This window comes from Echinococcus granulosus (genome assembly GCF_000524195.1).
Source record: "Echinococcus granulosus chromosome Unknown EG_S00150, whole genome shotgun sequence".
Classification (NCBI taxonomy): Eukaryota; Metazoa; Platyhelminthes; class Cestoda; order Cyclophyllidea; family Taeniidae; genus Echinococcus; species Echinococcus granulosus.
The window spans coordinates 148,715-173,056 of NW_020170530.1; the positions used below are offsets into that span (position 1 = coordinate 148,715).

Consider the following 24,342-nt stretch of genomic DNA (forward strand, 5'->3'; position numbering starts at 1 on the left):
AGTTTGTTCTTTTACCAAGCTCTTGGTTGTTTCCAAATCACCGACAGAGAAGATTGAGCAAGAGGAGCGTTAATAATCTTGTCGAAAACAGAAAACTATACAATGGAGTCATATATTAATCGTACACTTAATTTCTTGGGCTCTGCAGTCTTCCATCTTGATGGTACAGTCTCCCGTACCTGTTGTCTCCGTTACCAGTTCACCGACCTCTCCGTACACTCATGGTACAATTCCACCTGGAGCTGTGCAACTTACAATATCTTTAGGGAGGGCTGGAGGTTGCGTTAGCCTCTTCAGACTAGTTAATTGTGGCAGCCAAGTTGCAATAAAGAACACACAACTTACATGATACACCGTGTGTGGGCAGCTTTCGCCTCGCGAGCGTTGGGCAACTGGATAACGAGTTCACATTCCCCGGTCGGTGCCGCTCGGCCAATATCCAAACACAGGCGTCCATCATCTCTTGAGGCGCAATTTCGCACATACGGGAACTGTTTTTGAACACAAAAATATAATAACACTAAGGTCATTCACCTACTCTGGAAGTGATATTTGAAACCAGAGGAATAGAAAAAGTTGTGAGAAGGCAAGTCGAAGCGTTGTTTCTAGGTGAATGCTGGCATTTGAGCGAAATCGCAAACACTTAGATGTACGATTCCAACGCTTAGTCCATTTTCATCATGGTTACATCGTTAAGGAAACGGTGCCAATTCATTCAATTAAAAACCACCTTATGATGCTGTCGCCAGGAATCTTCTTCTTCAAATACATCTATATATGACTAAAGTGTTTCGTAGTGAAAAAATTGCTTTTAATGACTTTTGTGACCTCGAAACAATATGATAGATCTCGGGTTAGCTTGATGGATCCAAGCATTCAATTCAAATGGTACGAGGTCAGCCATCAAGTACTTCCGTTTTCGCACCTCCATTCAGTCCGTGCTCGGTGCGGGAGAGTTTGTTTACAGAAGCGGTCCTAAATTGTCTATTTCGGTGCCTTTAAATACGACTTTTATGATATATGTGGCAACACGCATACAGAACCATAAAACCGGCTTCACCTGCCTGTGCATTGGGTAAAAGAAGTGAAAAGTCAAGCATCAGGAGTGCTGATTCATCGTTGGTTGTGTGCGTATGTGCGTGGATCACCGCGGATTCACCTACTCCTCCCATTTTGTTGGAAATGTTCACTTTCCAAGGTGTTCACAAACCACAATACCGCATCACTTCATCATTCACATAGGCAATCAAGTCGAACGCAGTAAAGGTGTGGTGTTATGGTGGTACCACATGCAGTAATGATTGTCAAGTTTTTTCTGTCAAATGTTAACAGCTGCCATACATGTCTACGATCAGTTAAGGCCAGACACCCTTAATAAAGCTGGTAGGCAATAGTGCTGGTGAGTGCATATGTGTATCCAACAGAGGGTAGTGATGAAAGAAGTTTCTTGTAAAAAAAGGCTAAAAAATGCATCCGCAGATATCAATTCCTACCGAACACTTCAAACACAGCGCGATACGGTGGTGACACGTTTATTTAGTGAGCAGCAAGATGTTTGATGGAATAGACCACTGAAGGTCTGCTGGCTAGTAACGATTCTCGCCAACAAATTCATTCTACACATTCAATGCGTAGAACGCTTGATTGAAGCACAACCTATCCTGTGAGGAAACTGCACAGAAGACAAGTTTTTCTTTGCGATTTAAAAAAAAAAAAAAAAGTTGCACCATTTAACCATAGGAAAAAAGTAATTGAAGTTATCACTCCTTAAATTCTAAAAGTCACGGTTTGGATCGAAAAACCTCTAACGTGTATAAGCGTCTTTTGAACACCCTCACAGTAGAATAGCTACTTTTACCAGCGCTGTAGCTTGAGCTACAACAAACGAAGTTAGTGGGCATCGAGGAGCAGTTCGAAGCACCTCTGCATATGAACGAATTTTCGTAAATAAATGACAAAGTTACGTACGCGAATGGAGAGATCGGGCTGTTTGATATTTTGGTTAATGAGAAGGACGTCCAATTTGGAGAGGCAGAAGAGACACTCCCCCTTTATCTTGGGAAAGGGACCCGAGTTGAATTCCTTCGCCTTGAACCTGCACGTCACTGTTGAGGCGTATTCTAGGGGGAGGACATAAATTTTGCGGATAAAGAAGGTGATTGGCGACGACAACTTTCCTGTGTTCATCATCACCCATTCGGGTAGCCATCACATTAAATTTGGTGTGGGTTGATGTGACTCAGCGGAACACACAGGCTAAAGGTTGGGTGGTAAGAGAGGTATTTCAGTTGTAGATATTTTGCATAAATGAATTCACATCGGTTTCCGGAAGTTATAGCATTCATTAGTCAAGATAACCTGTCTAGATAATTGGAGACAGATCTAAAAAATCTAAACACACGGGCTCACCTCAAGTAAAGATGGAATTCCATGGAAGAAAACTGAGGTTTATATTACCATTTGAAAAGGAGTTGGTTAAACCAGAAATATGACCAAAACCATCGTCCTCGCATTAGAATACCTCCTTCATTCGTTCCGCATTCGGTGTTTTATCCACTTAGTACTGTTTCTTCAACTCATTCGTATCATATTCATCTGCCCTTTCAGTTTATTTGTCGAATAAATTATTCATTCAGTCCTACTTGAAGCACTCATTTTATCCACTAATTCGAAGAAAAAATACTTAATGAGAAATATGTATTACTTCCCTAACTTAGGAGGAAAAAAAATCGCTGAAATGGGAAATCAAAAACGCCGATCCACTACACCAGAGACGATAGCAATTGAACGTCGATTTAAGGGAAACGAAGAAGTGACGTCAAGTACCCCTCTCGCGTATACACACTGCGGTCGCCCTGCCTACATGCCTGCCTGCCTACCTGCTTCCCACTAATGCTTCTCTGGTTGTCAAAATCAAAGCCTTTTTTATGATCACTTTCTAAAGCATGGTAGTAGCCAGATAGGCCGGAAGCTGACACATCCAACGAGAGTCAGGACTTAAGAGCTATTCGGCTTAGAAACGACCTATCCTGGTTCTGGTCCCATCCGCGGGTCTGGTATCCAAAAGTAATTTAGCCTTCAGCACGTCGTGAATGTACCCTCTATCACTCGAGTGACAGTTTTATGGTGTAGTAAACCTGTCAGTGCTACAGCTTCATTATATGTCACTAAAATGCCAGAAGATATGAAGTAGAACTATCCAGAATTGCGGTGGAAGCCGGCATTATGTGTTTGCAACTAAGCGAATCTTTGAAACGTTTGATAAATTGATAGAGAAGCGGATGGATTGATGGATGAATGAAGGCATTGTGAGGACGCCGAATAGCCAGAACAAAAAAACTTTGATCCATTGGCCTAACTTTTTCAACGCTCTCAAAGAGCTCTGTGCAAGCACTAAAGGTGTTGAGAGAAAACCTTCGAATACTTAGTTTCCTGTAGTAGAGCTGGCTTGTGTAAGCCCGTCTAAAGGCAAAGGAAAGATAAAATTTCAGGCATGGACAAATAGCGTGTGCACGCGTCTACATGCAAATGGGAGGAGGACTACTCCTATTGGTACGCCTCAAGGTCACGTGCACGTGGTGTTTTGTGTGTGCATGCATATGTGGGGCCCTTTAAAATATATCTGTTCGGAAAGCGCAATGATATATGAGGCTTCTCAAACCCCATGAATGATAAGCCATGAGTGGTATTTCCTACGGCCCTAATGGTCACTGGTGATGAATAAACGTTCCCAAAACCCCACGACTAAAGAAGATCCAATCTCGGACATGGATGGGTGACTATCAGCTATGCCCCGAGTTTTCCCCATTGACACGGCCTCCTCTGTACATAAGGTGACTAACTCATTGCTACTCAATCGAGGATACAAAAGCGTGAGCTTTGGGAAAATTCCTTGCGCTAGAGAGGGGTTTTTCTTTTGTAAGAAGATGAAAATACTTAAGAAGGCATTGGGTACGTTGCCTTGTACAAAATCAAGGTATTATTTGCTGCGGACAAGTCGCTACTGATGACCTTATCCCCCTCCTGAAAACTTTTTATGCACACTTCCACGTGTGGTTTAAGCAAAAGTTTTGTACTTTCCTCTTTTTCTGTGAATGTCCGGTGGAAAAACAGGACTTGCTGTGTTCCACCCTTTAAGAAAGACTGAATTCAATGATGAAGGGAGGGGAAGGTTATAAATACTTAATACTGGTTAGAACCTCTTGAGCTCAACAACGTACGAGGCGATTTTGTACATTCCACAAATTCTATTCACGATCTAAGAGGTGTAATGCAGTTTCACTCCACTTACCGATGTGAGGATATCCAGATCGCGACCGATTGGTACCAACAACAGCGGAAAGAAGACGTAACCAATCTTCAAGGAGATCAGGAGTGGCAAAGGACATTAGAGTGGAACTTCCATCCTGGAAGTAAAGTCCCAAGGAGGTGGGTGAACGTGATGTGTTAGCCGTAGTTGAGGTGGCAGCAGAAGTGACACCGTTTAGTGATGGTAGCCCACAGATTGATGCCGGCCGCTGAGAGGAAGCTGAGGCCTCTACAGATCCATTAATTGTTCCCGGTGTTGAGGAAGTTGATACGTACGATTCCTAAACGATAGGCAAAGCGATTAAACTGGTCAACACAAAGCTTTACTAGGATGACCGAACCATACGATTTTCAGCCTACCGCACTTCCAGCAGGATCTGGCGGATTTTGATGCTTCTGCTTTTGAGGCTGATTTTCCTGGTTCTTAGATCCCACCACGAGTTTCCCAAAGGCCGATTTTATTGCTGCCGCGACGGACAATCGTCCATTGACATGTACATGATTCACACCGACATAGAAAAGGCCCTCCAGTCGAACAACGTATTTGGCGCCTTTGCGAGAGCCATCATCGGCTTGTAGGAGATGTTCAAGAGTCTGGATAGAGGTCGAACTTGACTCAGAGACGGGTCGTGCAGGAGGAGAGGAAAGTGTAGGTGATGGTGTGCTGCAGGGCGAGGTGAGGGGTGGATTAGACGCCACCCACTTCGTCTCGTTTTCAAAGATTAGAAGATGAGCTTCTACCAAACCTGGCGTGGCTACTAGGCTCACATACCGTCTCCGCATTCCCTATAACCAAAAGAAAGGGAGCCCTAGATTTTCATGCAATCTATTCACGATCGCTAGTTAGGAGGTAAGCCAAGTTTGAACCATTTGTGAGTGTACCACTGTATTCATCCTCTAGGTGGTCCAAGTTGACCACTAAGCGCCTAATTATTTTGTGTGCCACCACAACCGTAACTTCAGCTTTTCAGAATCACTAAAAAAACTTTGTCTCGTGGCCCGATAAGAAATAAATGAGGATAGTTTTAAAACACTACCATCCATTTCTACGGCTGGGAAGATTGTGATCTCGGACTTTCTTCTAGTGTCACTGATGTAAATCTGATGCTGACATATGATGTAACAGCTTTCTTGTTAACCGCCTTACAATAAGAGGATAACGAAGAAGGTCTTTAAATAAAACGTGGAGCATTAGCTCCCAAAAAAGGAGTTGTGAGTTGTCGGCTTGTAGCGCTGTGAAACACGTCAGGTGTTTGTAAACGTCTGTGTAGTAGAGGGGTAGCTAGTTGCACGTCGGCCCTCCTGCCTGCCCTAACACCCGCACGCTCGCACGCACGCACCCAAGAACAGCAACTGTGGCGGCTAGTGGCACGGGATGACACGCGTGCACACGCACACGTCAAGGTCGTGCGCGCACGGCGATTTATCGTTGTACACGCCGGGTCCACGCGCTCGAGTGGCAGCCAATCTGGGGGCTGACACGTACAGATGCATGCGTGAATGCATGCACGACGAAGTAAACAAATAAACGAGGCACAATCGATTGACGTGTTCCTGTACATTAACTGGGAGGGGGGGGGGATAGGACTATCACCTTGACGCTTGGATATACAATGGATTGGAAGAGACATGTTTGCCAACTAGCCAGGGCATTCTACTGGGGGATGGAAGTTGTAAAAGCATTGGGAGGGGTTGCATGTGCTGAGCCAAAAGGTGGGTGCCCATAGGACTGGGGATAACACTGCGGTTAGACGACCGCACATTTAACGAATGAATGACTGGATAAAGAGCAAAAGCTATTTCAGGGGGCTATTCAGCTGGAGAGCTAAACAGCCGACTCACGGAAAACCAAATGAATTCGGACAGCGATTCGGAATTATGAAAATAGAATCATAAGCTGATAATCTTAAAATTATGCTAAAACTTCTCAAAAGTGAAAACAAGAGAGAACTGTCAAATAGTATGCTGCCTAAGTCGTTGTCAATACGTAAGTCTATGCTGTCTATGTCGAAAATTCAACTGTGATAACATTATCAAAGAAATACAAAATAAGCTGTTGGTAATCACAGTGGGAATCGTCTAGGCATAATTATTTATCTTGGTAGAAAACTATGAAATTTATCATTCAGATATGCGAAGTGTCAATTAAAGTGTTTACAAACGCATAAAAACTTTCATTTAAGGATTTTTTTCAAAGTTGGTTTATATTGCTAGGTCCAATTTGCGGAAGAGAATACACATACGAGCCGGCCAGTATGAAGACGAAATTGATTGCGCTTGTAGAGCATAGACTACTGACTATAAAACAAGAAGAACTGCGGCGTTTACCTTTCATGTCACTAATTTAAAACCTGTATGGGAGAAATAGTCTATTCTGTAAGGGACCCAGTTGCTTCTTAAAAGTCAACCAAAAACACGGCAAGATGGCACAAAAATCGTATACTGTAGCTTAAGAGAATTGTAGCGCACTTCCCTTTCGTCTTAAGGCGGCTTTGTCACTTTCGATGACTTACCATTAAAATAATCAGTACAAATGGATATGACGCACCTTCAGGCATGCGTAGCTGTGAATTAACGTAGTAAACTCCATGCGTTAAAAGATCCAACACTCCGTCTTTGAAACAACGTCGATTTAGGTAGCTTAAATATTCTATTGCAAATATATAATCCCAGCATCAAGGCTCAACACTGCCCTTAAAAACTGCGGAGATTAGAAGTGCAATTAATTGGTGCGCCTAAACAAATATTCACAGCAAAAATATTAAAAAGTTCTAACTGTAGAGTTATAAGTTTATTCGGCATATTATTTTGGTGGAAATAGATCGCCACTACCAATGTTGCAATTTCTATGACCTAGGTAAAAAAGAATACTCCTGAGATCATGGAAGATGCATTTGCCGTTTGAAAATAGTAATGGCACTGATGCTGGCTCTGGTTGGGGTTGCCATAATTAATTCTGACCACAAATTTCTCATTAAAATCTACGAAACTATTAATTATAAGCCGGAAACTAACCTGCACCTTATGCAACTTTAGTGAGGAGTTATTTAGGACACTTCTTAAGGCCTGTATCGTGTAGTAAATAGTGTCAACTTATTTGCATTCTTTAGGGGTTATAAGCAAAAAAGTCAAAATTTTAATGCTGACAAAGTAGAGTGAATTCTCCAATTGTAGTATATACTCGATGAAAAGACCTATTTGGAGCAAAGCGTTCATTTAACACAAATCTCTTGACAGACTAGATGTTGTCCACCTATGAAAACAAAAGCACTCTAAGCAAGCATGACCCTGATTTCTGTACCCCGTTTGTGATATTGCCAATAAAACAAAGTTCCTTCCTAGACACTCCTTTTTTTTAAGACAATAAAGACTGGGATGCAGTATTAGCTGACCTATACTGTTTTACAAACTACTCAGACTTCAAAAGATGTCCCAAATCTGATAGATTTGTTCTCTGGTTCAACCTCTAGCATTGAGGAACACTGTAGATTCTACTCACACTCCCCCAAAACCAATTCTTGTCCACCGTAGGGGCTTTGATAACCCGATCACTGATCTGAAAGAATGCTATACTACCCCAGCCCAACTCGTCATCGATCAGGAAGAACAAAAGCTTATTAGATTGCTCTTTCATCGCTATCAAAAGTGGATGAAGACAATGAGGAGTATGCAAAGAACCTCCAACTTCAAAGGGACTGAGCCTTTCGTGGCTCACCTCCAACCGGAGTAGCTGAATGAATAACCGCTTAGCCCGGACACAAAGCAATTCCACCCATTCTAGTCAAATGCTGCACAGTGAGAATACCAACTCCCTCAACGAGATAATGATGCTCGTAGAGAAACTTCAGGAGTTGCTACAACAATCGCAGCAGGTGATTAAGCTTAGCACCCTCATTTCGAGGATCTCTGCGTTATACTCTAGAATTTGCTCCCAAAGGATCAGGATCACTTTCCCATCTAGCAGATTACGTTTGGTAAAAATAAAGATGGTGATGGACGAAAGACGCAGTAAAAGGTCAACTTAGGCAAAATGTTATGCTGGGAGGTACACACATCGGACAGCATACTATGGACAACGGCGAAGCCAGAACAATCTGGCAGCCACCCGGACGCATACTATCTCTTCTGATAAAGGAAGTAGTGTTTGGTTAAAGAATTGATCAGAGACGAAGTCATTAAGCCATCAAAGTCGCTATGAACCTCTCGAATTACTCTGATTGAGAAGAACGGCGGAAATCTGCGGCTGCGCGTCGACTAAAGGAAGCCGAAAGCAGTGACAAAGAAGGATGCTTTCCCTCTACCCCATATAAATGATTCGCTAGACTCTCTACTCGGGTCATAACCGCTCCCTGTCCAGGACCGTTACTAGCAAGTTGAAATGGAGAAAATGAGGGAAAAAGATGTCTATATTTCCAAAATGTTCCCTTAATTCTAGACAACGCCTTCCAGGCTCTAGACTGCAACAACTTTTCAACGCCTTATGCAGGCCGCTCGGGTCGGATTTTTCCCTAAACATTGTATAATACACCTAGATGACATTCTTGCCTTCGGTAGGGACATTCTAGAGCCGAGCGTCAACGTAAGATTGGTATTGGACCACCTACGAGATGCAGATTTGACCCTTAATCTAGGGAAGCATCTACTTCTGCAATGCCTGGTCAACTTTTTACGATACAATGTTCTATCAGATAGGATGGCGGTTTGTGAAGACCACACAGTGCAAATGAGAGCCTGGCCATCATCAACCAGACAAAACTTCGTAGTTTCCCATGCTTAACAAATTGCTTCGGGTGTTTCATTAAAGCTTTTGTTATGATTCCAAGTCTGCTGTGTAAATTGATGCACAAATGGGTGAAGTATTTCAAGTGCCAGAAAAAGCAAGCTTTGCTGAGATTCTAGCATTACCTAACTTTCAGTCGGGTACCCTACCGTTCGTATTGGATGCTGACGCCAGTGATGCCGCCTTAGGCGGCGTATTTTCACAAAGGGGAAAGGATGGAAGCGAAGGTACACATCACTGCCTACTCGTTGTTGCGCCAAACTCAACAAAAAGATGAGATGGAACACTGCAACACAAGTTGAAGTGAATTGTTCGCTTTTTTTACAATGGTTAGACTATTCAGGTGTTACCTGATAGCAAGGTGGACTACATTGAGAACGGGTCATCAGTAGCTGGCTGACCCAAATGAGAACAGTGTAGGAGATGGACCATTACGTGGTCAAACTTTGCATTACGCATAGTAATGAAGACACCCTGTCCTGCAGACCGGTCCTAGCAGAAACAGGTGGTATTGCAGTGAGTACCATATTTTTAAGCAAATTCACTAAATATCATTATCAAAATGCGTAGAGTAGCTATTTTGATACAACCCTGGTATACGCGAGATTCCTTACATCTTCTTACAAACGCACAGCGAGAGAGATGACGTCGTCTAGCAAGGCGACCAGATGGATATGGCAAGGATGGGAGCAATTATCTCTAAAGGATGTGATTTTATTGTGCTAAGAAGGTGCTAGGTCTTCTTAGCACCAAGTGGTCCAAGGCGAATTGGTACAGGCAGTTCTTCAAGAGCTACTAGAACAGCTGTGGCACGTGGGTGGAAAAATGTGTTGAACCCCTTGAGCAAAAGGCACTGGTGGCCAAACAACCACCTCAGACGTATTCGATTTCTACCGAACTTGCATTACTTGCAGTAGCATCTTCAAAATGCCTCACCTCAAAGAGGTCACACTTTCATAATCTATCCCCACAGGATTTTTAGGGGAAAAGGGAAAGGAATGCCACCACGAGTCCCCTATAATCCACCAAGCGAAGAAACCGATGTATTTTGGTTATGGTAGACTACTTTAAGAAAGTGACCAGGGCGAACACATGCAGATAGAAAACCCCGTAATGGTTTTGGCTTTCTTCAGTCATTGGATTTGTCAACACGGTGTGCCGGAATAAGTGCGTAGTGATCAGGACGCTAATCTTGAAATCCGATTCTTTACTGGACTATGTAAGACCTTTGAAACCCCTGAGGTAAGCACGACATCTCTACATCTGCAAGGCAACAAAGAGGTGGAAAGAACGATTCACACTCCATTTGGACCACTAAAGAATTGCACTAAGGAAGACTGCGATTTTAGCCTTTACCCGTTCCTCTTTGCATATAGTAGGGGCTTCAGTCTATGCAACATTCAAGATGTTTACATATCGTGAAATGAGAGTACTGACATGGAAAATATAACCCACAATGCTCCAGAGTACCTATGGAGATTGAAAGGGGAGGTAAGATAAACTTGTAACATCGCACGGAATCACTCATGACTGTCATGTATAATAAATAGGCAGAAGAAATAATACGATAAGCGCTGTCACCGAGAAGGAGACCTACTATGATTAAACAACCCCATCTCACCACCTGCAGTACACCGCCAATTTCATTATACATGGAGCAATGGTGCATTACGAGTGTTGGTAGTCATTTCACCGACGAACTGCCTCGTCTCTAATGCACAACCCCTCAGTTAACCAATCGCTGTTCACCATAGCAAAAACATGGACATGAAAATAAAGTCTACGTACTAGCAGAGGGAAGAAGGCCACTGGAAACGGGATATGAAGAGGACATGTATGAGGGAAATATCAAGTGCGATGGTCAAAAAGAGGAGACGACTACGTAATAGATGTCTGTTTGAATAGACCCTCCAGGCGAGAGGCGATCTGTAGAAACGAATCTCGTGACAGGACGGACGCCCTCCACCCCCAAGGAGGAAGTGTACCCAGATCAAGCATAATCCTGATCACTGTATCCCTTTCATAATATTACTAATAAAGAATGCCCCCAACCTGGTTCAAAAGAAATAAAGAGAATAGAAGAATGAAACTTTTCGCACTAGAACAGTTTAAACGTATCAGCAAGCTGTCTCGCCCAGGACTTTGTCCATTGCTAAGATAGGTGTAGAAATGTTAGACGGAGTAGCGTAAACCATAAGATCTCGTATTCAGGTTATAAAATGCATTTACTTCTTTTATTTAAGTGCAGCGTAACCTTTATGACCAGGTGACACCGTTACAAATGCATTGAATGTTCCAGCCCAGAGTTTAGGTGACTCCAACTTCCTACCAAAATGAGTGCAGCTTAGGTCAAAATGATAAAGTTAGGCTGTGTGGATATGAGGATACCTGTGTGATTTTGCAAGCCAATGTACCTCCGAGCCAAGGGTCAGAGAAGTATTCCTTATGGACCGCTTTAGGGTTAGGTAGGGAGTGGTAATTGAGGGAGTTAAACAGCATCGAAGGTAAAAGGGCCTGACAGGGATGGTATTGGGGACAGCCTTCCGCAGAGTGACATCCCAGATCTCGGAATACAGGCGATCTGACCGTCAAGGGGGTAGAGACAACAGTAAAAATTGCTGTGGAGGGGAATTGTCATTGTTTACGGTCCATCAAGATCCTGTGAGGAAATTCGAATGGTGCTACAAGTTGACTCTTCAGTTGTCCCAAGTGAGAAAACGGACGGCAATTCGCCGCAGCAACTACAGCGAATACAGTTTTTAATGATGGACATATTATTATGCAGCAAGACGACCATACCATCCAGGTGGCTGGGAACAGTGACAACACCGATGCCAACTGCCAAAGACCAGAAAGGCGTATGAGCCTATGTTTAAGGCACGAGCGCATAGGTGGAGTGGCCAACAAGACCTCGATTGAGAAGGCCACGGTTAGGTCAGGGAAAGATTGTATAGCATGTTTTTGCTAGCAATGGCAAAGTAATACAAACTCTGCTAAAATATCAGGCTAAACGACTACTTTTAAAACGCGTTCCTCTAGCAGACCACAATTGGAAGACGAAAGCGTACCATTAACAGAGGACGGGAAAAATTCACGATGCTGGTGTGTAATTAATAGCCGCGAATCTGGTGCTCCGCTTGCCACTAAAGCCTGAAATCCTTGATAGCAGAAACTCGATTCACCTAAAATTCCAGATGTATTGGTGCAAATAGACTTAAGACATAAGTCCGAATCAATCCTAACACCTAGCTAAATAGTACCAAGTTGAATGTTTTTCTAGTCAGAGTATAATAATGACCTTATTTTTTCCTAGGTTATTTGATACGAAGTGGATCTTTACCTACTTGGGTAAATATCTAAGAATAATAGAAGTTTTACAATCTTAAATTACTATTCAATAATTCAGAAGCTCCATTCCCACCCGCTCTGTTCGGAAACCCGCAAGCTGCCTGTAAGTATCAGTGCTTTTAAAGAAAAATCTTAAAAGATGCTAAAAGCCACTGAGGACTCGGGGACGATATACCATGCAAAAATGCTTAAGAAGTGGGCGCCCAAGGGAACTATTCCATACGCTCACAGAGCAGAAGTCAGGCAATTAAAGTTGAAGCACATACACAAATTAAACAATTCTACACCAATTACTTATTGAATGTGTATTTAAATTCATTTGTAACTATTGCTAGTCTCTAACGTTATCGATGATTTACTTTTGAGCTGACTTGATGTAGAATGAGGATCGTAGATCTCCTCTTCCCTGTTCCTCGTACCCTTGGAACACCCAGGTTGGTTTGACTTTGACATATTTACTATGGCAAGTAAATGGAGAAAGCTGGTACGGAGTTCAGGCTTGTAGGACGTCGACTCTTCTGTCACGAGGCTCACTTCGTCTCCCCGCCTCCACTCTGAAAGGAACATTAAACAGTGTAAGCATTGCATCAAATCTAGACAAAGCGATATCCTTAGCATTGCAAGATACATAATCACCAAAAGCCTCTAGTTTAAGCATCCCTATCTTTTTAGTCGATAAACGGTACGATAATTTATGCTTATAAGTTTAAATAGTATAGGATTACTCTTAGAAGACAGACCAGATATCCCCCAAAGTCAATAACATTCCGCTGCAAAATGCATGTGCAAAACACTAAAATATTCTTTTGCACTTTTTAGGTCCTTCTATAACAACTTTTCTAGTAATGCAATTGTTTGGACTACTATTTTATTCCTATTTGCACCTTCTCTCCTCCCCCAAAACACGGCAGCGCCTGTCAGGATTCGGCGTTATACTCTGCTGTTTTTGCACATAATTGATAAGATACGTACAACATTTCAAGAAATTTTACTCAGTTTTGGTACTTGAAAATGTAATTGTTTTATTCGTCACTATTATTTGCTCACTTTTTAAGGTTGTTATTGTGGTGTTTGGAATGTTTGCGCCTCCCGGCTTCATGATGCTTCCCGAAAAGAAGCCTAAATCTAAGGGCTTCTTTAATGATCTTTATGAAGATCTGTTTAAATGGTATGGGGTCGTTGATTTATCGTATTGTCTAGGTCTCTGATTAAGAGCATCGGTCTTTACGGGTTTGGTATTTTTGGGTTCCTTGTGATCAAATCCAGTATCGACACCCCTCTGGAGAGTCTGTAGACGCCCACATTTGTTTAAATAAAGTCTTTTTAGCGCTTTCTGTCTTTTTTGGTGTTTTGTGGACTACGCAATATCTACTATATGCTAATGCTTAGGATGACGAAACCAACCTACCTTCCTCCTTCCGATTCTCTGGAATGTTATCGGCTGCGCCTTGCTAATCGTCGCCAACGTCAAACCCAAGTCCGACAGCTAGTTGTGAAGCACTTAGTCGGGGACGCTAGTGTGTTGTGCAATCGTGCTCACCACAATGATAGCTTTGATGAAACTGTATACCAGTGTACCTTGTCCAAAATCCTCAAAGATCGGCTTAAGTATAAACCCGTCGGCGGTGGTTCTTTTGATGAGGCGGCTATGAAGAAAACTTTAATTTTGTAAGTCCAGATTCCTGTTTATCCAGCAATGGTTCCAGTGGGTATGACCACTAGAATATTATATTTGTAGGGCAATAAACGTACTAAGTACAGCTGTTTTATACATTTGATTTGGCTAGGTTGGGGGTTATACATGCCGTTGATCTATTGTATACTTCGCAACCTTCTTTAGTTTGGCATATTCGCCATTAAACCCTCGTCTCTCGTAACACAGATTTCCACTAATTTTCCCTCGATTCGTCTGTTCCTCAAGGGTAAAAAGTTCATTTGTCCTCATACTGGGAGAACTGCGTAACTTTGTTTTTTTTTCTCTCATACAATCTGTTTGTGAAACATCCCGAGGGTATTGGGCACTTTGCTTGTATTATAGATGCTTGGTTCCCTACGTTGTTGTCCTCCTTTATCAGACCTACCTTGAGGAGCGTTCAAGCATCGCGGCTCTCCAACTCTATTCTCCGTCTCCTCTATCAAGACCTTGATGGGTTACCACTGTCTCAGGGCTATAGTCTTTGCGAGGGTCGTCTCGTCCGTCGAGGCGGCGAAAACCATGCCTCCTGCTTTTCCACTTCTTTCTCCGATCCCTCACGCAATCCGGATTCAAGAGAGGCCCTCTACCTTAGCACTTCCACCTTTCTCAAGGGTACACAGAGTGCCAATCCGCATAATGACTACTGCCAGCACTTTGTTGACACGGGAAAACGGCCACAAAATTTTATTCGTGACACCGGTAAGCACTTTCTTGACTTCTCGTCCTATCGCTCTGAGTTTTGAGTGTCCGGCTGCCTCCTCTGCGTATTAGTACATCTGCGGAGATCGCGATTTAAAAAAGGGCCAAGTATCGAAAATTGTGGTTTTAGAGTCATTGACAAGTAGAGTGTCACGGCACTTAGGTGCTTAACGATCTTCATAGAGAATGAAGGTTTCATCGAATTATGAAAGCATCGTTTTATTACATTGGCTCCTACTTTTTGAGCTTCATCTCTAGACTACAATGAATCTTCACGCGAGCTTCAATTCAATGCCAGTCATACTCGGAGACAATGTTACCGAAGTCGCATTATGGAGAGGATTGTTGCCTAGCTCATTAGTGGTAGCACATGCTGCATATTTAGTTGGGGATTCTGAATATAGCATTCTCTGCGAGACGAGCTATTTAGCTAGGTTTTGCTTTGGAGAATAATGTTGGAAGCCAGACAATGTTCCAAAGCGCGAGCATTCTACTCGTCATTTGCTTAATGTAGTAACGTTTACTCAAAGGCAGCATGAGGAAGGGAATTATCATGTTGTCAGCCAGTCATATATTTGGGCATTCGGACACATGTTTGTTCAGATTTCGGTTCGCTGAAATCTGTTCTCGCTCCCTTAGTTGTCACTCTGACAAAAGCTGTTACTGTATCCTCACTCTTCTGCAGTGAGCCTCTGTAAATTCAGCTATCCACAGTGGATACGTCGTTTTCGTGATGTTTAGTTTTGATAGGGTTTTGAAGAAATCAGGATTGTTGTCCACTCGGATTGGGTTCGCCTGTTGATACCGCTAATGGGGCGCTCTTAGTCATCCAGAAGGGCTGGAGAACTGTAGTCCTTTATAGTTTGTGAAATTGGCATGTGCTCAAACAAGTACAGTTAACTGCAGGTAAGTTAGGAGGCAGAGGGAAGGAAACCCCTTAATAGTTCGATTTTATGGTTTTCAGGACTGAGGAATCGTTTTGAGGAATATCCAAAGTTGAGAGAGCTGATTCGCCTCAAAGACGAGCTTATTCAGTCGCGAGTCACGCCCCCCATGTATCTTCGGGTGGACCTCCGTACCTTCAATCTGCAAGATCTAAATTCCGCCTTTGACGTCATTTTGGTGGAACCACCGCTTGATCGCTCCTGGTCGTGGCAGGAGGTACGTCAGCGGATTGCTTTTTCTTGGCCTAGTCTAGCCCTAAAGTTTAATGTATCTCCTTTAGATTGAGGCCTTGGAAATTGAGAAAATCGCTGCACCTCGCTCCTTCATTTGGATTTGGTGTGGCAGTGGTGAAGGTCTTGATGGAGCCAGAAAAGTATGTTACTTCCACATCATTAGTAATATGCCAAATTGAATGCCCAAGAATCTTCTTAAAAGCCATCTGCGGCACCCTTGCCGCTATCATTCGTCTCGCATATCCAGCAGATTCTTAGTAGTTAACTGTTTGAAAGAATATCTTCTCCTTGAACATATTGGATTCATGGAAATCTGACTAATAATTTGTATGAGTATGCTTCTTTTCCACTTCAAAAGTGCCTGAAGAAGTGGGGATTCCGACGCTGCGAGGATATTTGTTGGATAAAGACAAATAAGACACGACCCTGCCACGAGCAACTGGAACCGGGTGCAGTGCTTCAGCGCACAAAGGAGCACTGCCTCATGGGCATCCACGGTACCGTGCGTCGCTCCGTCGATGGCGATTTTATCCACGCTAACCTCGACATCGATCTCATCATCAGCGAGGCTAAAGCACCCGGCACCTATGGAGACAGGGACAAACCCACCGAGATCTTCCACATCATCGAGCACTTCTGTCTTGGTCGTCGTCGTCTCCATCTCTTCGGTCGTGACAGCACTCTCAGAGCTGTGAGTCTTGGTCAGAATACGTTACTTTCATTTCCCCAATAAAGTGAATTTAAAGTATGGGATGTGTTTCAAGTCAAACCGGGACTTTTTTATTTGCCTAAGAAGAGCGAACAGTCTTGAAGGAGTGCAAAGCCCGCATATTTTCTCAAATACTTTGGTGCTGAATTCATGCGCTTATCTTCCAACGTTTAACTAATATTGGAAAAGGCAAACCCTCTGTGGATTGATTTGTCGGTGCAACCGACCCATCTTAGTACAGAAGCAAATACTGATCTCTGAGACACTCCTCTTGGAGATTCAATCTCGGACCGCAAGGAGAATTTGGTGACACCCTCTAGCCATGTTGCTGTGATGTGTACGTGAACCCATGAGCAGTATAGTATGAGTTTGTGGGCTGTCCTAGTAGGATGAGACAAGAACGTGACATTAATATTTACCTGTTAGCGACACCATGAGGTGGAATATCCATAACCGTAGCAGTACATTTGTCTCAGAGAACACTTCTGTTCTCCCACTCGTAGATGATACTTTTTGAAACTATTGACAGCGGTGAATCCACACCCGTCCATCGCTGTGCTGATCGTCTTGATTCTGGAGGCTTCGTCCTATACCATGATCTACAAAATCCCGATCTTCTCCGATAAAATTCGCCCTCAACTCAGTACAGCGACATCCAGCCTTTCGGTGTTAGTCAAAAGCAGGAAGCCATGCACCAACTTTCCAAAATTTCAAGTCCTCTTTCTTGAGAATAATTGTTTGTTCGCCGTATACGGTTGCGCACGAAGCATACTTGGGCTGTTGCGAGTGCTAAGACACGTTTGACGCTTACTGATACGTGTAGCACTGCCATTGTAGTATCCCTTTTTGTGTGCCTGTTAAACAAAAGTATCGATTTGACTTCAGCCCCCTTCACGCACTACTATCAGAAGCTTGGAGGGGACTCTTGGGCTACCGAATGCTCTGGGAAATGTTATTTGATTCAAGAAGTCTTTCAAATAGTGTTACGATGACTTAAAGTAGCGTGTATATTTGATGCATGGCAGGGCTGGTTGACTGTGGGGAGTGAGTTGTCGGCGAGCAACTTTGACGCACAGGTCTACACGAGCTACTTCACTCGCGAACCCAACGGTCACCTGGTGGGCAGTTCGGAGGAGATCGAACGCCTACGGCCCAAGTCTCCCCCTCCGCTCTCCGCCGCCTGGCACTCGGGGGTCGCAGGCACTGCAGGGCAGCAGGCACCGCGAGCCGCTCTCTCACAGCCTAGTGTCACTCCTTCTCTTCTTGGCAAACCTACTGGCTGTCGTCTTCAGCAAGCTGTACCGCAGGCACTACCCCATCATCGAGCAATGGATGCCGTCGAACAGAACGCCCTTCTTAATCTCCTCTCCCTCTCCGCGCAGAATTGCCTCGCCCATCCACTTTTGCCCTCCCTTGGTAATCGCCCGAAACAGCGCTCTTAATTGCATTTTAGCCTTAAGACCCTGTATCACCTTTTCCCTCTGTTTATCTGCAGTGGGTCAATCGCCACGTCCAGAGGCTGGTGTTTCGGCGGAAAACTTGGCTTCCCTCCAGACAACACTTCTATTGCGGCATCCATCACAGAGCCTGCATTTGCAGCTAGCACCAACTCCGAGCTGTCTTGGTGACGGGGACAAATTGGCTCTGGCGATGCAAATGTTTGCTGCTGCCGCCTCGTCTCTGCAACCGGGTGACCTTCGTAATCCCACTGGTCCTCCTGTCCCCTCTGCATTCAAGTGATGGCTTACTTCGTGTGTATACTTTTTCATTGACTTACATTGGATATATACACATCCACCTTTTTACCAGACTTGCTATTCATTCATGCGGTGATTTTTACGGCGCGTCAAATGGGTCTTTTTGACGGCCAAATGCGTAGAACTGCGACATGAGGAATTTTAGCCTGCGAATAAAGTTTCTCTAGGCTAAATTCGTTCAAAATTATTTACTGAATGGCATCACATGGCGCTTGAAGAATGTGGCGATTCAATGAGTGGGAACGGCTTCTACGAGTGGTAATATGTGCCCACTTGCTCTAAAGTGTCTGAAAATCTGACTCTCTTATTATATCCGTTTTTTCGATTTGATTAGCCTTTTTCATCACTTTTGTGAAATGTGTGGGTTTGATTTTCAATGATAACTTCTATTTTCACATCTTTTTTTTCTCCTCTAAGCACTTTAACGTTATGGTCAAATCCTCCCCGAAGTTGGTAGAGTTTTTTGAACCCGACAGAACTTATGCAGTGAAAACAGTGATTGAAACGCGGAGGAATGAAAGGTTTGCATTAAAGAGTAGAATACGATTTTGACATGCTTTCAAAAGTTGGTTTTTCTGTTGTGGTTCTTCGTAAATGCGGCAATCTACAGGAATGTCTTTCTTCGGCGACGGTTGAATTTGGCATCCATGAGAGGAAATCGGGACTGCCGATCGCTGCGATCGGGTTCGCTTACTCCCAGCACCAGTGTATCTCCCGGGCAGTAGACTGCCAACAGAAGTAACAAGAGTAGAGTGCTTTGCCACTGGAGTGGTAGCCGGAAACGGCAGCTAATCCCACAAAGTAAGCAAATGGTTTCCGTTATTGTTCTATGTAAAAGTAGAAAAGAGAAATAAGAATTATTGTGGTTTGTTTATACGATAGAGAAGATATCGATAATAATAGAGTGGTTGCCATGGCCAACCCGTCAATGGTGTGGAACATTACGCATTTTCCTCGGATACTTAGAGGTAATGCTATAGCCTTAGCAGAACACTCGATTGTCGTTTCAACTGATCGCAGCAATTTGTTTAGTCGTTTCAGCCGCTGGGATTCACTTATTTTGTCACGCTAGCAACCAAGTTGACATCACGACCCACGCCTGCACTACTGGTCTAACAGTTTAGGCTGGAAAATATAAATTATCCTTAGATGAAGAGCATCTCCGATCTCCTTTGTTTTAAACTTATTCTGTAAACTGGTGGGTGTGCCACACATTTGGAAAGATCTCTGCGTTGTTGACTCAAGACGTCGTCATGAGGCTGAAGTGTGTCTCCCTCGCTGAATGATTCACTGGTCCCACACTGATGTCATTTTTCACCATTTCAATTATAAACAATGATCGCTGATGGTGTGTGTGTGTGTGTGTGTGTCTGTGCATGGGTGTGTATAACCTTCCTGCCTGCCTGCCTTCCTTTAGTGAACGCTTATTCATTAGTCGGATGGTGATAAATTAGTCAATAATCGGACAAGAATTTTCTGCTTTACACGAGTCTTTTTCTGGAACCGGAGGTCTTTTTGTCCATCCGGCTTTCTACCACCAAGACAAAGTTGGGGGGGAGGGGTGGAGGTTCGGTGTTGAAACGTTTTGTTCATGTTGGCTCTGTTAAGAGCTCACCGACACAACCCTTCAGTGAGGATCTAGGTGGTATTAAGATAGCCTAAAAGTACGTGTAACTTGAGGTGGAACGCACGGCAAGGACTTCTTCCAAAATGTAGACGAAGGGGCCTGTCAATCACGTGTGATTATAGATTTACATGAGTCTTTATTGTGTTCTCCACCACTCGCCCGTTTCGGCTGAACTCTGTGTTCTTGGTACTCGTCTGCTTTAGCTCAACTTTGAAGATGTAGAAGCTTCTCTTACATCCTCTTCTGCAGAAATTGGAGAAGGCTCACTAGCAGAACGCATCATCCGGAAATGGCTTGCACAATGTGTGATTGCGATGATGAATCACTCAGAGTTGGATGTATCAACTTTGGGCAGACCTTTTCTCGATCGTGGAAAATTATGCTTTAGTGTCGTTGTTGTTATTGAAGAGAAGACATTGGTGCCAACGTTTGGAGATGTGTTAAGGTGAGAAATGTGACTATATCAAACGGACAATTCGTGAAAGCCTCCATGCAGAAAGAAATCACAACCATGAACTTGCAGTATCTCCAATCTCTACTGGAGCCATAACAGGGCGCGCCAGTATTGAAGAAGGGTTTTTGCCGACATAGGGAGAAGCTGAAAACCATAGCCATGGTCCGAGGACCATGGCAACGCACCAACTCCCTGCTTGATCCTACTCAACAAGACAATCTGGCAGTGAAATCCCTGTCTATGCAATGCTTTGTCTCTTTAAATAAGTAACTAGCCCTGGCCACCTTCGGTTTGACCCCACTTTTTTATCCGCACTCATTCCGTCATGCACTGAAATACGGAGGATGAAGCGAGGTCTGATGGGTTATCCTTCTGGTTTGGAGGACAATCTTTGGTAATCCGCGGACCTTATTGAGACCGCATCTCATTTACTTGCCTTGTCAGCCTAGTTGACATCGCATTCAAGTTTCAACAATGATGACTAGCTTGACGATAAACCTTTCACCCCTATTTATTTACGCTGTTGCGACTTCCACGATGACTCCGTGCACCAGATCGGTGGTAGGCGTGGGCGTACCCGATCCAAGTGTATGGGATTCCCAATTTCGTTAGCTGGTATTCACATCCGCGACACACAACAGGTGGGTTGAAATAACATCGAATTCAGCAAAGGCGACTGCGTGCTTCTGATACCCCCTCCTCCCGTCGCTCTTAGCCAAGCTATTAGCACCCAGAGTGATCGCACAGCAGAGCATTATCCAGTCTTTAGCACTGCTGCCTCCACTTGTAGGAAGTACTTCCCCTATTTGGAGTGTTCTTCGTGTCATCATCGTCCCTGTCCTGGTTGACTGAGGTTCACTGGAAGAGATGTCACGACTGAGGGGAGAGTGACCGCCGGGAGCGCCAGGTATGTCACTAGAAAGAAGAAAGGGGCTACTTTGTTAATTGGCTTTTGTACGAGTGTATTTTTGACAATACAGCCGCTTATCCCTTCAGTTGGTATATCTTCAGTGACAACCTGGAGCATTGTGGATGTCGAGATGTTTAGTCCGTTCACTACCAAGGTGGGAAGGGCAAATCGACCACCACAGCTCCCAGTTTTTCTGATCTCGCATTACAGCAACAATTGAACCACTGAAATGACTACGTCCATTGTTCTTCAATCCAAGAGCCTCCCACACCGCTTTTGTTGTCCTCAATTCAGCCAATCACATGGTAAGAAGAACTTGTCACGTATTTTTGACGCGTCGGCCCATCACATGGGTGACGGTGACAGCAAATACGTCAATATTTGGCAACCCTATGCTTTCCTCGGACTATTTATTTAAGTCAAATGTAGACTTGATGTCTTTACAAAGTCCAGGAAATTGTTTTCCCTTCTTGTCCAATTAAAAATGCCCCTGGTGGTAATGGCAGCCGCCGAAGCAGTTTTGACAGTTTCAGGTCTGCACTAATCATGCCAACATTTACATCTGCCTTGCGCCAGATACTTGTTCCGCTGCCATTCATTCTCCTCCTACTATTGAGGAAAAAAAGAAAATGTATGCATGTTTCATTCTCGGTCCGGTTTTCACGCATCCGCCTCTTCTTTTTTATTCGCCTCTGTTTGACGGGAGGGAAGAGGAACCTCCCTCCCTCCCTCTTTCGGCCTAAACTTGGCTAAGCACGATAATAACTGCTGCATATGGCAAATAACAGATGTTTCAAGCAATACTTTTTAATGTTTTAATGGAAAAAAGCGGCTTTAGACTTTAGAATGAATTGAATTGGCACGAAAGGTGGGCAACAGCCTCACAGCTAGAAATACCAGTAGGTGCGAACGATTTGTTTGGAACTGTCAAGATGCCAAGTTACAAAATGTCATTCATCCAACTGGAGGAGATACACGTCATCCCTCTTCTATTATGAAAGGCCATTTTTATGTTGCTGTACAGTTAGAATAAAACAGCTGCCTGCCACGACTACCTGACTTACTTTCGTCTACCGAAACAGTATCATCAACCCCTGGACATCGTTATTGTGTAGGCGGTTGAGAGAATGGTTGCCAGTTCACCTCTCTATTACGATCAGCTAAATTTGGCCGTTAGGTGGCCAATAGAATAATGAGGAACCTGCCAATGGGACTGGCTTAGACCAAGAATTTCCGAAGTCATGGTAACAACGATTCCAGTCCACTGATTTAGCTTGAGGCTTTTTTTCCAATGCCCCATTCATTGGAGCCATGGCTACGAATATAGCCTGGACCATTGCTATCGTAATTGCCATAGTTTTTCGTAGATGGGTTTAACTCCGTCACCTCCTTGGCCGTTTCCCCTCCCCTCTCGCCACATTTGGCAGGCGCATGCAGACAATGACGATCCCGAGTCCGTGATGACGTCAAAGAACTCGCTACTAGTCGGCGGGACGTGCGCGCGTGTGTGGATCCCCTCGCCTTCGCCCCTTCTCACCCCCCCCCTACCCCCATGGGATGGTGATTAATGGCCGAGGCCAGGAGAGACCATAAACAGTCAGTTTGATCGGTTTCAAATGACGTGGCTTTACTTCTCCGGTTTGCGTCTCAGAAGGGGTAAATCTTTTGTCACGTTTTCACATCGAGATGTCAGTCATGTTTGAAGTGCGACAAGCCCCATTCCTCCCTAAAAGCTGTGTAAAATTTGTGGCTCTGGGTAGAAATTTTTTAAAGATGCATGTAAGGATGGTGACTGAAGACCACGAAGGTTGAAGGCAGTTAAGTTCCCAAGTTTGACCAAAACCTTACCTACAAACAGTAGTGCCATAAATATCGAGGGATATCCAAAACATTTGTATGACGAGGTGACGTCATTTGAAAAATTCATGGGCTGCATTTACAGCCAGCCTTATCATATTACTTACTTTATTGGTGTCCGAGTCATATCTGCATTTGTGGCTAGCCATAATTCAGTGAAGCATTTAAGGGGTTCAGACTTCCGAGTGGAAGGTGTTGAAGGAGGCTCGTTTTACTTGCGAATTTATCCGCCTGGACACGCTGAGGAGAGCATGTAGTCAATTTCCCAACAGGGTCATGTTTGCTGTCACCATTGGTAGGTACAGTGGTTCACAAAGAGTCAGTCGATCTCGAAACACTAGGGGTCTGTTATCCCCTAGGCTACGCATAAATATTGGCCAAAATGAAACAAATTAACAATACTTTCCCTCCACGCTGCTATTACCGTGGATATACAACAAGGGGTGAGGACACCTGAACCGCCCTCAAAACGTCCCATGCGATGGGGCAAAGTATCACTAAAAGCTGATGCAAATATGCAAGAAAGGGGTCCTTCAATAGTCGCTAGCGTTATTTAAACAGGGCCTTTGTCTTGGCAGTTCAAGTGTCCGCAAACCTGCCGTCAGGATGGCGGGCCGAATGGCATGCACGAAGGCGTAGGAAGGGAAGCTGACGTCAGTCTAACGTGTGGGACGCGCACGCGTACTACCACCGCCGCGACTTGAAATACAATCGACGGTAGATTGCGGAGGTGTTGGCATTGAAATGCGCTATCGCTTACGTTCGCGTGTGTGTGTGTGTGTTTATATAGCCTTTGCGCAAAAACAGCCTGCACAAGGCCTGGCGCAATGCCAAATTGTGGCACGGCGCCCAGTACTGCACTCCCTTAGACAGGTACCACCTTCGTTTTAAGACACGGCACTGCTCAGGATGGTAGGGGTTTCAATTACGTATTCAAATAAGCGAACGCTGTAGTCTTCGTGGGTTCGCGGTGCTATCATATTGGCGTGGGATCACGTTCTAGCTACTTTTGCGGACAC

General features: G+C 44.1%; 2 protein-coding genes across 2 annotated transcripts; one reads left to right on the forward strand and one right to left on the reverse strand. All coding sequences in view use genetic code 11, as the record gives it.

Annotated features, from left to right (window-relative positions):
- Positions 1-341: 341 nt before the first annotated feature.
- On the reverse strand, positions 342-5,814 carry EGR_09505 (hypothetical protein; the record flags this gene model as incomplete). The annotated part of the gene is made up of 5 exons (XM_024498754.1): positions 342-491; positions 1,969-2,120; positions 4,292-4,589; positions 4,669-5,094; positions 5,707-5,814. The coding sequence occupies 5 exons, from the start codon at positions 5,812-5,814 to the stop codon at positions 342-344; spliced, it is 1,134 nt and encodes a 377-aa protein (XP_024346849.1).
- An 8,012-nt stretch (positions 5,815-13,826) lies between these two features.
- Positions 13,827-18,458, forward strand: EGR_09506 (Methyltransferase-like protein; the record flags this gene model as incomplete). Its single annotated transcript, XM_024498755.1, has 7 exons — positions 13,827-14,104; positions 14,512-14,831; positions 15,796-15,992; positions 16,057-16,149; positions 16,368-16,700; positions 17,744-18,134; positions 18,214-18,458. 7 exons carry the CDS (start codon positions 13,827-13,829, stop codon positions 18,456-18,458), a joined length of 1,857 nt encoding a protein of 618 aa, XP_024346850.1.
- Positions 18,459-24,342: the final 5,884 nt, after the last annotated feature.